At 38.1% G+C, this 13,228-nt stretch overlaps 1 protein-coding gene across 3 annotated transcripts in view; it reads right to left on the bottom strand.

Moving 5' to 3' along the window:
• SUMF1 (sulfatase modifying factor 1) overlaps positions 1–13,228 on the bottom strand; it is a 114,074-nt gene that overhangs the window by 93,531 nt on the left and 7,315 nt on the right. For 2 of the 3 annotated variants that reach the window (XM_072598620.1, XM_072598622.1), the window contains exons 2-3: positions 12,002–12,175; positions 10,217–10,291 (exon numbers count right to left, since the gene is read on the bottom strand). In XM_072598620.1, coding sequence (XP_072454721.1) covers positions 10,217–10,291; positions 12,002–12,175 — 249 coding nt within the window. The remainder of the gene's footprint in view (positions 1–10,216; positions 10,292–12,001; positions 12,176–13,228) is intronic. The other variant, XM_072598621.1, reaches the window with a different exon arrangement.

Raw genomic sequence — 13,228 nt, 5'->3', positions numbered from 1 at the left:
AGGAAGAGAATTTGGAACTCAAAATTAAAAAAAAAAAATGTTCAAAATGTTTACATGTAATTGGAGGAGGAGGAGGAAGAGGAGAAGAAGAAATCCAAGGAGCAGGATTTGCATCCAGATCCTCCAATACCAAAGTCAGTGTTCTTTCCTCAACATCCCCATAGCACTTGAAAGAAAAGCGAGCATTTTCCATCTGCCTCAAAATCACTGTTCTTCTATTGTTTGTTATATTAACAATGTACAAACATTATCATAATAACAATGTCATTCTCTCCCTCCTCTACTCTATCTCTTTCCTTATATAGTTCATTTTTCCCCAACGATATTCTTCAACTTCTTCCTCTGTAAAATGTTGTGTATGGACCACACAGTCAGTTCAGAGGTCCCTTCCAACTCCAAGAGATTGATTCTGTGACAGACTTGCAAAACGTGAAATGTCAGCTGAACTTCTATAATTAAAAGACATTTTCCCTCTGACTTGGATTCCAATTTCAGGACACTTCATTTGTGTTTGATCCTACATTGACAATACCTCCATTTAAGGAGCAAGTAGAGCCAAGGTGGCAGAGAAAAGGCATGTTGCCTGAGCCCTCCCCAAAACCCCTCCAAACAACTTTAAATACCCAAATTCTGGAGTAGCAGAACCCACAAAAAAAATGGCATGAAACAATTTTTCAGCCCAAGACAATTTAGATGATCAGCAGGAAAGGTCTGTTATACCAGGGTAAGAGAGAAACACACTCCAGTGCAGGTTGTACCCCCAAAAAACTTCCAGGGGGTCACTGAATCAGTGGTGGCAATGGCAGTTTCCTGATCTTCAAGTCCACAGATGATAAGGGGGTCAGACAACTGGTAAGAAGATTACTGGGGTCCCTTTGCTGGCACCAGGAGCAGAAACTTGTTGCACTGCCCCTACTTGGATCTGAATCACAGTCCTGGGATTCAGTCCAATTCTCAGTCCCAGGGTGAGGAGAAGTACTAGCACACCAGAGCTTGCTGCTACAGGAGTGCTAAGACCCTAGTCACAGTTCCAGGGTGGTAAGACCTGAGCATAGGCCAGGAGACTAGTAAACACACCCCTTTCTAGATCATACCACCTCTGAAGAACCAAAAATTTAAAGGTCCCCAGAATTATCTCTAAAAACAGCTGCACAAAAAAACCTGAAGCAGCTTGGAACTGTGCAGCAGAGCCCAACTTTAGCAGAGTTAAAAGTCAAGAAACTGGCTAGAAAAATAAGCAAACATCAGGAAAAGATCCTGACTATAAAAAGTTAGCAGAGTGAAAGAGAAGAGCAAAATAAAAACTCAGAAGAACACAACAAAGTCAAAATTGCTGCATACAAAGCCTCAAAGAAAAATATAAATTGGTCTCAGGCCACTGAGACGCTCAAAAAGAATCTTAAAAATCAAGTGAGAGAGAGAAGAAAAATCAGGATGAGAAATCAGACAATACAGGAAAATCACAAAAAAAGAGTTTTAACAGCAAGTACCCTGACACATCCTGGAGGGGCTGCTAGCACAGGTTCTTAGGTCTGCTTTTCTACAATCTTCTTTAATCACATACACTAACAGAGAAAATACAAGCAGAGAAATTAAGGCCAACAGGGCTTCTGTCTGACCATAAGCAATACAGGCCTCACAGATCAACAGACAGATCCAACTGTCAGACCATTACAAACATACACAGTTACCAGAGACAGAAGCACCTACATCTGGGTTTTCAAAGTAGGGGAAGGCAGAGAGAGTCTCACCTGGCACATGAACCTTCTTCCAAAGAGTAAGCCACCAAAGCAAAACCTCACTCAGTTTATATACATTTTTCAGAGCTGGAGGGCATCCCAACACTAAATCCAGGGCCTCATTAACAATTAACAAAAGGTGTGGGCCAAGCCTCTATCCCTTACTGGGCCCCACCTGAGGCCTATTAATGGGTGAGAAAATCTTTAACTCCTATTATTACAAGAAACAGCTTGTTAAAAGAAGCATAAAAAAATACTGAAGAAAATAACACCTTAAAAAGCAGACTAGACCAATTGGTAAAAGAGGCACAAAAAAATTCAGTGAAGAGAAGAATGCCTTAAAATGCAGAATTGGGCAAATGGAAAAGGAGGTCCAAAAATTCAATGAAGAAAATAAATTCAAAAGGAGCGAGTGAAAGCTAATCACTTTATAAGACATCAAGAAATAATAAAACAATATTGAAAAAAAGAAAAGAAAATGTGAATTATGTCACTGGAAAATCAAATGACTTGGAAAATAAATTCAGGAGAGATAATTTGAGAATAATTGGACTACCTAAAAGCCATGATTAAAAAAAAGAGCCTAGATAGCATTTTTCAAAAAATTATCAAAGATAATGGCTTCACAATCCCTTTAGTTCCATGTGTGAATAAAACCTTGTCAATTAGATCAATATTTTTAGCCTTTATATAATGTCAAATAACATAAATTTGCCACAAAACAGCCAACTGAGAGATGTCTACACATCCTATGACCAATAATTAAAGCCAGGCAAGGCCACTGGAATTCATTAGAAGAGAGAAAAGGTAGTGCTTTTCTGAAAAACTGAGAAGAAAGAAATGGATTAGATACATAATCACTGGCTCAAAAGCTTCACAGTAATGTATAATTACTTGCAAAGCATTTTACCATCCTTTTCTCAGATACAAACCTGATAGCACTTTTCTTAACTAAATGAATTCTATCCCTACTGTCAATTAATTATAGACATAATTTCATAAATTTCTATTATCTTTGCTGATTATTCCAAAGTCACTGATTCAGTTCCATATCCATGACTTATTCATGTAATTGATCTAAGCAGAGGGGTAACACTAGAATAACTGAAATCTACATAGAAAACCCTTCTCTACTTAAAACATAGCACAAATGCAACATTAAAATACAACTGAAATAAAACATGGCACTTTTCAGGAAGACAGAAAATTCATTATGGTTCTTCCTTTCCTGAAATGCATTATATCTTCTGCACAAAACTAGCGCCTCCAAATTAAAAAGAATATTGAACCCAGAAATCTTATTAATTATCTTAAGTACATATGGCAACATCAAGCTATATGATACCAGCAAAAAGAAAAACACGTTCAACAGCACCTCTTTCTTTGATGGTATCAAAATGCCAAAGCTAAATGGGAAGTAAACAATTAAAACTTACACATATCAGTCTTAACTTACACTTTCAGTACCGTAAATTCAACTGATAGATTTAGAAAGCACCCTAATAATTGTACAATATTAATGAAACACAGGACCAAACCCCCAAGGGAACTACAGAAACTTTGACACTTTCTTGGCAAAAAAGAGAAAGAAATCATTAGAACACAGGATAAACAAGTCATAACTGCAGAAATACTTTTAGCACAGGCAAACTGTTTTACCAAACAATAGTAAAGATTGATAACCACTGCATGCCACTGGGATTGTCAAATATAAGTAAAAGTGCTTTACCTCCAGAAGAAGCCTACAAAATGGTCAAGAACCAAGAATGGGATTGAAGGCCTTGCAGTAACATCTAGGTGAACTCAGCCAAGTATGTTAACACAGAAGCATTGAAAAAATGGCTGAGTCATGCAGAAACAGTCTATGGAAACAAGAGTTTAATGATGGCAATTCAGGACCAACTCTCTGCTATCAGAAATTACAGTACAATTCTCCATGATGAATCCAAACAATGCAGAATATGCAGGGACACAGTGTTAACTGTGCAACACAGTATTGAAAGCCATAAAGATTTGGCACCTTTAAAATAACAAGCAATACAAGTCCTGGGGGCTAAAATTATACATCAAAAGGTCACTATTTTTCTCGACTAAGAGATGACAAATCCTCATACCGACAGACCTCAAAATATCCTGCAGAAACCAACCAATCTGATTGATAAACTGTACTGGAATCAGACCATTTTTATTACTGACTGAACTATTGCCCATGATTGCCCAAATAGAATACTAATCCATAAAAATCAAAGAACAATATTTTTAATAGATGTCACCATATCTATTATTCATAACCTCCAAGCTACAGAGAAAAAAAGCTTTGAAAATACAGAAGCCTAGTAAAAAAGGATCAAAATCAAGTGAGAAAAATATAAGGCACTTATCATCCCTGTTAGCCAATATACTACTGGGAATTGTACCAAGGAGGCTTTCAGTGAGCCTGTAGAAGATAAGCTTACATCCTAATACTCTTAATCAACTACAAAAGCATTTTATCTTTGGGAACATAGTTGTGAGACCACAAGCAAGGGAGGACTAGAAGCTTTCTTTATTATCTACTAAGTCAAAAAAAAAAAGGAAACATGATCTAATAATGCCAAGTGAAAGAAAGCAGCATACATAATGACTAAAACATTGTCAAAGGAAAGAACCATCACAAAACAAGCACCAAAAAATGTCACAGAACTACACAGAACAAGGTTGGCCTCACAGAAGAGGCAGAAGACATATCCACCCCTCTCACTCCTCTGCAGAGCAAAAGGGGGAAGGAGGTCCACAAGTGTACAACAGTGCACACAGAATCCAATTGGTTCAGTGTACTGTTTATTTGAGCAGGGTTTTCCTTAAAAAAAAAAAATCCTCTGTTATAAGAGATGACTGAAGGGAAGGGAATATGGGGGAAATGTAGGTGATATAAATGTCAAAATATATCAATAAACTGTATTTTTAAAAATATAAAGATGAGCATAAGTTACACTAACATATGTAGTATGTTAAAGTTTGCAAAAAGTTGGACATTCCATCTCCCTGGAACCTTATAACCTTGCTCCTAGGGGGCAGGTCGTACAGGTGTTGTTTCCCCATCAGATGGCTCTATTCTAGCATTTAAAGTTGACAAAACACTTTACAAATATCATCAAATTTTATCCTCACAGCAACCCTTGGAGGTAGGTGTCATTATTAGTCCCATTTTACAGACAAAGAACCTAAGGCACAGAGAAGTTAAGTGACTTGTCCAGGGTCACACAGATCTCTCCTGACTCCACAACTAATATTCTATCCATTATTATCCCGCACAACAGGATTCTAGTCTTGTCTCCTAGGCTTTACCGGATGCCCTTGGACATTTGCTTAATCTGAATCTGCTTTTACTTCCTCATCTGGGCTTTAAATAAGCTTCAGGTGGTTTCCAGTCCTAAATGCTGAAAGGCAGACTTTGGCACCATGGATACAACAATCAATCAATAAGCACCAAGCACTAGGGACACAAAAAAGGAGTGAAAAGTGTCTGCCCTCAAGGAACTTAGAATAATCTAAAAGGGAAGACAACATGTATGGAAATAGGAAAGTCTAAGACATGCACAGATTAAATGGAAGGTAACCTTAGAGAAGCTCCTAGCCTCTAGGGGAATCTGAGAAAGCACCAGCAGAAGGAGATGCTTGGGTATGGAAGGAAGCCAGAGAGTCTAAGAGGGATAAGGAAGAGCATTTCAAGTCAACAGGGGCAGCCAATACAAAGGCCCAGGGATGCGAGATGGAACATGGACTATCTAGGCCAGTGATCAATAGTCAATAAACATTCATTAACACCTACTCTGTGCCAGGCACTGTACTAAGCTCCAGGGGCAGACAAAATTAGAAAGAAAAAGACAATCTTGGTGTTCAAAGAATTTATCATCCAATGGAGGAAAGACAATATGCAAAAGGAAAAAGAGTTGGGGAGGGATGGGATTTCTATCCTGAAGGAAGTACTATTACAAACAGAAGCACAGTTCAGGAAATTCCCAAAGCTGAAAGTAAGGGGCCATTAATATTTTAATGCCATAAGGGAGGTCCTCTGATGAATAATTGCCCCCAGTAAACCAGGTGTATTATTTTATATCAAATTTCCATAAAAGCATAGCTGTACTATGCAAGGCACAGAAGAATTCTTCTTGGATATCACTGCACTTTTGGAAAAAAATTAACAATTAGACCCAAAATACAGGATACAAGACTACAATGCTTTGGAGGTCAAGTTCTTGGATTCAAACCCTCTATAGAGTTTTCATTTTGTTTAATGAATCATACTCCTAACCTTGGTCAGTCTGTAAATGTATGACCTTGGTCACTAAGGATACCACACAAGGACCAGAGCAAACTCATTCACACGTTAGGAGGAAAGGACAGTCTATCCCACTGCTAAGGATATCATATTCCCATGTGAAGAGCCAGTGGGTGCAGGTAACAGGTATAGATATGGGTGTGTGCTGCTGCATCAAAACCAAGTGAGTCCAAACAGTTACTCTGGGTCCAAAGACACACGTACCATCCACTGCTGCAGTGAGAAAAGCTTCTCCATAAAAATACTCAATCCAAAACACAAATGGCAGCTGATACAAAGCTGAGCACAGAAATACCAAATAACAACAGCTAGCATTTAGACAGCATCTTAAGGTGTGCCATACACTTTACAAATACTATATCATTTTATCCTCATAACAATCCTGGGAAGTAAGCATCATCATTATCTCCATTTTACAGATGAGGAAACTGAAAGGGAGGTTGAACAACTTGTGCAGGGGCATACAGCAAGCAGCGAGTGGCCACATCTGAACTCAGGTCTTCCTGACTACCGGTGCACTGCTCTGCCCCCTGGGCCACCTGGATACTGCTAAAGCTCTCAATAAAGCAAAAAGGCCTGAATTTAAGTCAGTTTTCTTAGAGGCCAGAAAGAGAAGCTGACTGCAGTGTGGAGAAATGAAGAAGGTGCAAGACAAACCAATCCATAAGATGCAGCTGTTGATTCAGGGAGAAAAATACTTAGTGATGGCACAGAGGACCCTCCCCAGAGCTAAATGGGACTATCAGCGAGCTGTTTGTTGAACTAAGAAAAAAGTGAATAAGGTAGCATTTAATACAATGCTGACTGATTCTGTCTGGCACCTGTTTGGACTTATTTTAATTTATTTGTACTATTCTGAAAACTTACTCTGTCCTGCATTACTGTACAGTTAAACCTTACTTAGATTTCTAAAACCTTGAAATTTTTTTATATCATTTTTTGGAGAGAAAGTAGATTTTTGTTGGGCCTTAAGGCAGCTCTCATTAAGTTTGTGCTCTTTTATATAACTGAATCAAATCCCAAGCACTTAACAGTTCTTAACCCAGACTATAGAATTCACTCATTTTTGTTTAAGACATGACCAAGGCACACTGAAATCTCACCTTAACTCTTCCCCAGCATCGTCTAAACAACAAAATCCTCACCCTTTGTTTGAGAAAGATGGCTTTGTCCTGGGATCTCTTTCACTCATGACTTCTTTATAATCTTGATGTCTTGCTATATGTCAGATAAGACCAGTAAGTCTCTTCATTTGATCACAGAGCAAAATCGCAGAACAGAATTCCACCTTCCTTTATCAAGAGACAACTTTCTCAGGAATTTGCTTTTCTAAATTGTTAACAAGCTGGACAAGGCCAAACCACAAGCAAGAAGCTAATCACTGGTCACTTGGGAAGCCTGCCAACAGTCAGAACACCCACATCTTCTTGTATACCTACCCCACATTTATTCCTCATGCCAGAGATTTATGAGATATGCTAATAATACACTTTATTAAAACCAAAGCAAAGAACAGTCTCCTTAAATTACCCTTCCCAGAGACAGAAAGCCACCCAAGATCAAACAATACAAAACCCTGGTCCCAATCCCACCTCTTATCAAATCTCTACTTCAGTTAAGACCATTGCCTTTGCCTCAAAGTAACAAACAACAAAAGTATGGAGAACAAGCATTTTTTAGCTAATATCCTGAATATGAAAACAGATGATTTTTTTGGAACCACAAGTCTGCAGTGAATACCAGATATTCTATAAACAAAAAACAAACAAACTTAAATCTTAAATCTTTCTCCTCCTCATCCCCTGCCTTTAGGACCTAATAAACAACATGGTAGGAAAATCAACTGGCCACAAACGTCAGTGAAACAGATTCCTTTTATTAGCTTCAGCCCTTTCCAAATACACTTAAAACATTTGCTTTTCCATTAGGAGCCATTTAAGTGAGTGATCAATACTATAATCCAGTAAGAGCTACTTGTCCTTGTCCTAGTTATGAACACAGAGACTTCACTGTTTACTCACTGGGCACATTCGGGAACCTGGCGATAATCTCTTTCCCCTTCCCTCTAATGGAGCTTTGTGCCATATCTGCAAATGCAAACTGCAATAATAATTGCAAATGCCTACCAGTCTAAGCCTAGTATCTTCAAATAATATCACCTGATGCTGAGTTGAAACTGCATAAAATTACCAGCCCTGACTGATGTCTAGCTCCTGAAATAAATCACAAATACATAAGTACTTATGGTGCAATCTAACTTCCAAACACAAACTCGTGAAGAGGGAGCCAAATCTTATCTATAAATACTGCAAAAAAAACAAAAAATTGTCATGGAGGAAGCACGTCTATAAAATTTTCCAGTTTTCCTAGAAACAGTCTGAAGACTCCATGTCACCCTTCCATTCGTTTTTCAATGGTTAATATCTCACTACACTGTTCTGAGCAGAAAAGAAACATCAGCTTGGAAGATTACATTTTTTTGGCATAATAGGTCCTAAAGGAGTGAGCACAGTAACATGAATAATATTCACTTCTTACAGGACTCAAACAAACACTGGTTAAAAAACAAAGATAAGGATTATATTTTTCTACTTTGAAAGGCAACTGAATCACAGCTCATTCTAGTTCTCTGCCCCTTCAATTCCTTCTGTCTCCTTTTTTTCAGCTCCTTATCCTTCTCAAATTCTGTACCTTGACTCCTACTTTTGTCACTAGGCATCCCACTTTCTAAGAAGTCTACTAGACTGTAAACAAAAATAAAATCCGCTCCCCCCCAAAAAAATCATCCAAAATCAGTCAGACATTGGTGCTTAGAAGGCAAGGGAGCCTGACTTATCAGGATCCCCATGAAAAATAACCTCAAAAACATAGAAAAGAAATGAAATTGCTAGAAAATCCCACTAGAAAACAACAACTCACCAAAAAGCTAACGAGTAAACTAAAGAAGGCCTCTGATACAATTAAAAATACTATGGAGAAAGAGGATAGTGGGAAAATATCAGAAGAAAAATACAAAAAGCAGTATCAGAAGCTGAATCGGATAAGAGCAATATTCATTAAATGCTTTAAGGCAAAATAAAACACACTGAAAAAATTCAAGGAAGAACTGGACAGACAGTGGAAAACGTGTCAGAAGATGAAAAAATCCTGCAAAAGGGAAACAAGCAGAGAGAAATCTGAAAATCCCAGTGAATACAATAAAAACAAGATTAATACAAGAGCAGCTACTAGGCTGAAATTAAATACCAAGCTCAGAAAAGAGCTCAACAGGATAAAGCCTGGGATGTAATGAACACACAAGAGACGACTTGGAGGGTGAAGGAAAGAAAATCTCTATTACTGAAATCCTGTAATTACCAAAGAAGAAAAAAATTTGATTGGTGTATCTTAGTGAATCACACAAGAAATTTTAGAAAGACTTCTCACAATCTCAAGAACTGCTCATATTTACCAACAAACTTCAAATATACAAAAACAAGAAAAAAATCTTTAAAACCACCAGGGACAAAATAACTGGTTGGGGAGAAGGGGGCAGGGGAATAAAGCACCAATCCAGGTGTCACAAGATTTTTCTCCAAAAGTCAGAAATGATCAGGTGGAAGAAACTGGAACATGACGTAACTCTCTATGGCACAGTCTGAATCCTCTACTCTGAACTCAGTATCATAAGCAGAAAGAGAACTATCAGGACCTTGGATAGTAGTCAATGAAGCTCCAATCTAAACTCAACCCACTGGCCTGTTAAGTGAGATTATGCATTGCTCATGTGAACAAATGAGTCCAAATGATATCAACAATTATAATCATGTAGATTTGCATAGTGGTTTACAGTTTACTGAAGTTTTCTTCACAACCACTCCGTGACACAGGCGGGCCAAGCTGGTATCTCGACTTCCCAAGATGACGTTAGTGATTGGCAGAGCCAGACCCAACTCCCTGTCATACTCTTTATCCTTTACCACAGTGTCTTACAATACCCAGTTCAATGTAGAACTCGATCCATTTATTTTTAGTTAAATTTCATATGCACTGACCCAGGGCTCATTAATCAGGAACATCATTTTGTATCAACACCCCTTCCCTCATCTCCCCTCAAACTGTCCCACAATTGTCATTAGGTTAGCCATAGGACCCGGTGTAATTAAACATCTCTTACTGCCTGATGGATGTCCTTCTTCACCTGATCACTCAACATGCTATCGAAGACAAAGGAATCACCAAATTTCTCAGCCTAGAATGAAGGAGAAAAATAGACATTTTAAGTAGCTACAATACACTGGTGGTTTCTTTGCAACCATCAAAATAATTATGGAGAAGCCTACACATGGACTCAAGAAATCAGGGCTCAAGTTCCAGTTTTACTATGAGTTAGTTATGCAATCTTTGACCATCCACTGAGCCTTCACTTCCTAATTAGTAAAATGAAAACTCTGCTTGCTTACCTTACAGATAGATGTGTTCTAAAGAGTTAATAGCATAATACACTTTAAAATAAAAAAGTTTATAGTTCCTCACATTTCCTCAGAAGACTCACTGGAAAATATCTACCCAGATGACAGAAACAGACCAAGACAATCCTTTAACATCTGTTTGGTTTAACCAGTGAATTCAAAGACTGAACTGGCTGAATGCCTCCTAATAAAGTGCACTGCACAGTGCTTAATAAAGCTTGATGAGCTGGCAAACACACCACCTCTGAGGACAAAAAACCTTCCAAGCAGCCCCAAAAACTACTTTGAAGACCTAATATTATTCTATCTGTAGGATAACAGGGAATAGAAAGCATTGTCGTCCCCCCACTCCCCACCACATATAGATATAACAGTCTCTGAGCTGTGGGCAAACCTTCCTGGTGGAACTAAGCACACAGATGGAATCATGATGGAAGAAGGTTGGTCAGCCAGAGATATGCAAATCATCCACACAAAGGTGATAATTTAAACCATAGGGATAGATGAGATGAAAATGGAAAGAGAAAGGAGAGAAGGCAGCCTAGGACAAAACCTTGAGGAATATCTATATTTAAGGCGGGGAAAGGGAACAAGGAATCAGAAAAGTATAGTCAAAAAAATAGAAAAAGGAAGGAAGCAAGTATTTATTAAGCACCTACTATGTGCCAGGCACCATGCTAAGAACTTACAAATATTATCCCATGTGATTTGCATAACAACCCTAGGAGGTACTATTATTATTAATATCCCTATTTCACAGCTAAGGAAACTGAGGCAAACAGCAGGCAAGTGACTTGTGCAAAGTCACACAACCAGTAAATATCTGAAACTGGTTTTGAACTCAGGTCTTCCCGTTTCCAAGTCCAGAACTCTATCTCTTGTGCCAACTAGCTTTAGGCGTTGACAGGAAAGAAAGGAAAAAGTATATCAGGAAGTAACTGATATTAAAAAGAGAGGAGCATTAATTTTTAAAAAGGAGGTGGGAGAGAAAGAATGCCAGATTTAAAGTCAACCTAGGTTGAGTTCCAGTTCTAACACTTTCTATCTGACTCACTTGAGGCAACTAAGCATGTAAGCATGAGCCAAAGTTTCCTATCTATTAAAAAGATGATGGAATAACATTCGTGATATCATTTGTGAGGAAAGTGCTGTGGAAAACTCTGAAGTGAGCTATGATTACTGTTAGCAGTATTACAAAAATTAATAGAATTGCCAAAACATTGTGACTAGAACTCATAACTGATAAGCAACTATTCAAGCTTTACAATGTGCATCTGGAAGCCAGAGAGGTTATCAGGTCTAGATACAGCATCAAACTGAGCCGCTCAGCCCTTCATTCTTTTGCAGGAAAAGTATCTTTGTTTTATCCAATCTCAACTGGTTCAGAAACAGCTCAAGACTGCTGGATGATGGCTGTCCCATTGTCTGGTTTTCCCATTCCAAAGAACTAAGACACTTTAAAAGACGCTTTAAAGGAAGTAGGTACCCACCTCTGTGACGTAACCCGTGGAATTCACAAATTTCTCAAACTCAGCATTACTGACTTCATACAAATCCATGTAAAAGGAGTTAATTCTAACCCTTCTGGCAGGTCCTTCCCCATCCTGCTTTATTTGAGGATCATCTGTGCCCATCGTAAACACACCCGCAGGGATGTGGGCCATCTGGAAAAGAGAAAAAAAGAGGGGAAATGTTGTGCTGTCACTTCACTGTGCAGGAGAAGGAGGACTGGATTTATCATCAGAATGCCTGACTGTGGAGCTTTCAAGTCCCTGAACTTCTTTAGGCCTCAATTTCCTCAACCATAGAATCAAAAGCTTCCAGCTCTACCTCTATGACCCTATGAATAAGAATAAAATGTCTTTCCTTGGATTAGTAATATCATCTTCAACTCCACAAATCAGAAAAACAACTGTCCTTGAAAGTTATCTCAGCTACTCTCTAAAAATCAATGCTTCCTAGAGAAATACATTCAATTCCATGTTTCCAAGCATTCGTATTTTCTATAAGCACTGAAATGAGAATAAGAATTATTCCAAAGAGATCAATACACAAAAAAATGTGATATTAGAAAAGGCATATTTTTTTACCTATACCTTTATTTTCTATTTTTTTTTTTGCTCAATCTATACAAAATGTGCCCTTCCATTGATATGCTAGGTTTTTCCTCAAAAATATTCTTAAAAGAAGTAAAACAATTTTATTTCTGTGTCCCTAAGTCATTTCAAATGGAAAATCTTGTAGGGTAATAAAGGAGTCACGAAAAGTAATAAATGCTATGTTGAACTAAATTATTGGAAGCTTCCTAATTAGGAAGGAACTTTACTGAAACTAGTTCAGTCCCCTAATGTCACTGCTCAGAAAGCTGGGGGTAGAAGCGATTGGGGGGCAGGGTGAGGAAGTGGGCAAAGAACACAAAAAACACTCATTGATTAACATTAAAAGGATATAATCAAAGCAGGAGACTTGTTTGTGGAATAAACTAGCTGTTAAGAGTTCCATTTTCTACTTCTACTTACTCAGCAAACAATCAATTAATCGAAAGCCTTTATTAAATGCCAATTTACCAGGCACTATGCTGGGACCTGGAGATACCAAGATAAAAACAAAAACAATTCCTACCCTCAGCAGCTTCCTTTCTGCGGAGAGTACCCAGCATGTTCACAGATGACTAAATAGAAGTGGTACAAAATAAAATAACAAATGTTTTGTGAGGA

Source organism: Notamacropus eugenii, chromosome 3, assembly GCF_028372415.1.
Source record: "Notamacropus eugenii isolate mMacEug1 chromosome 3, mMacEug1.pri_v2, whole genome shotgun sequence".
NCBI lineage: Eukaryota > Metazoa > Chordata > Mammalia > Diprotodontia > Macropodidae > Notamacropus > Notamacropus eugenii.
This window is presented reverse-complemented; position numbering and strand designations above follow the sequence as displayed.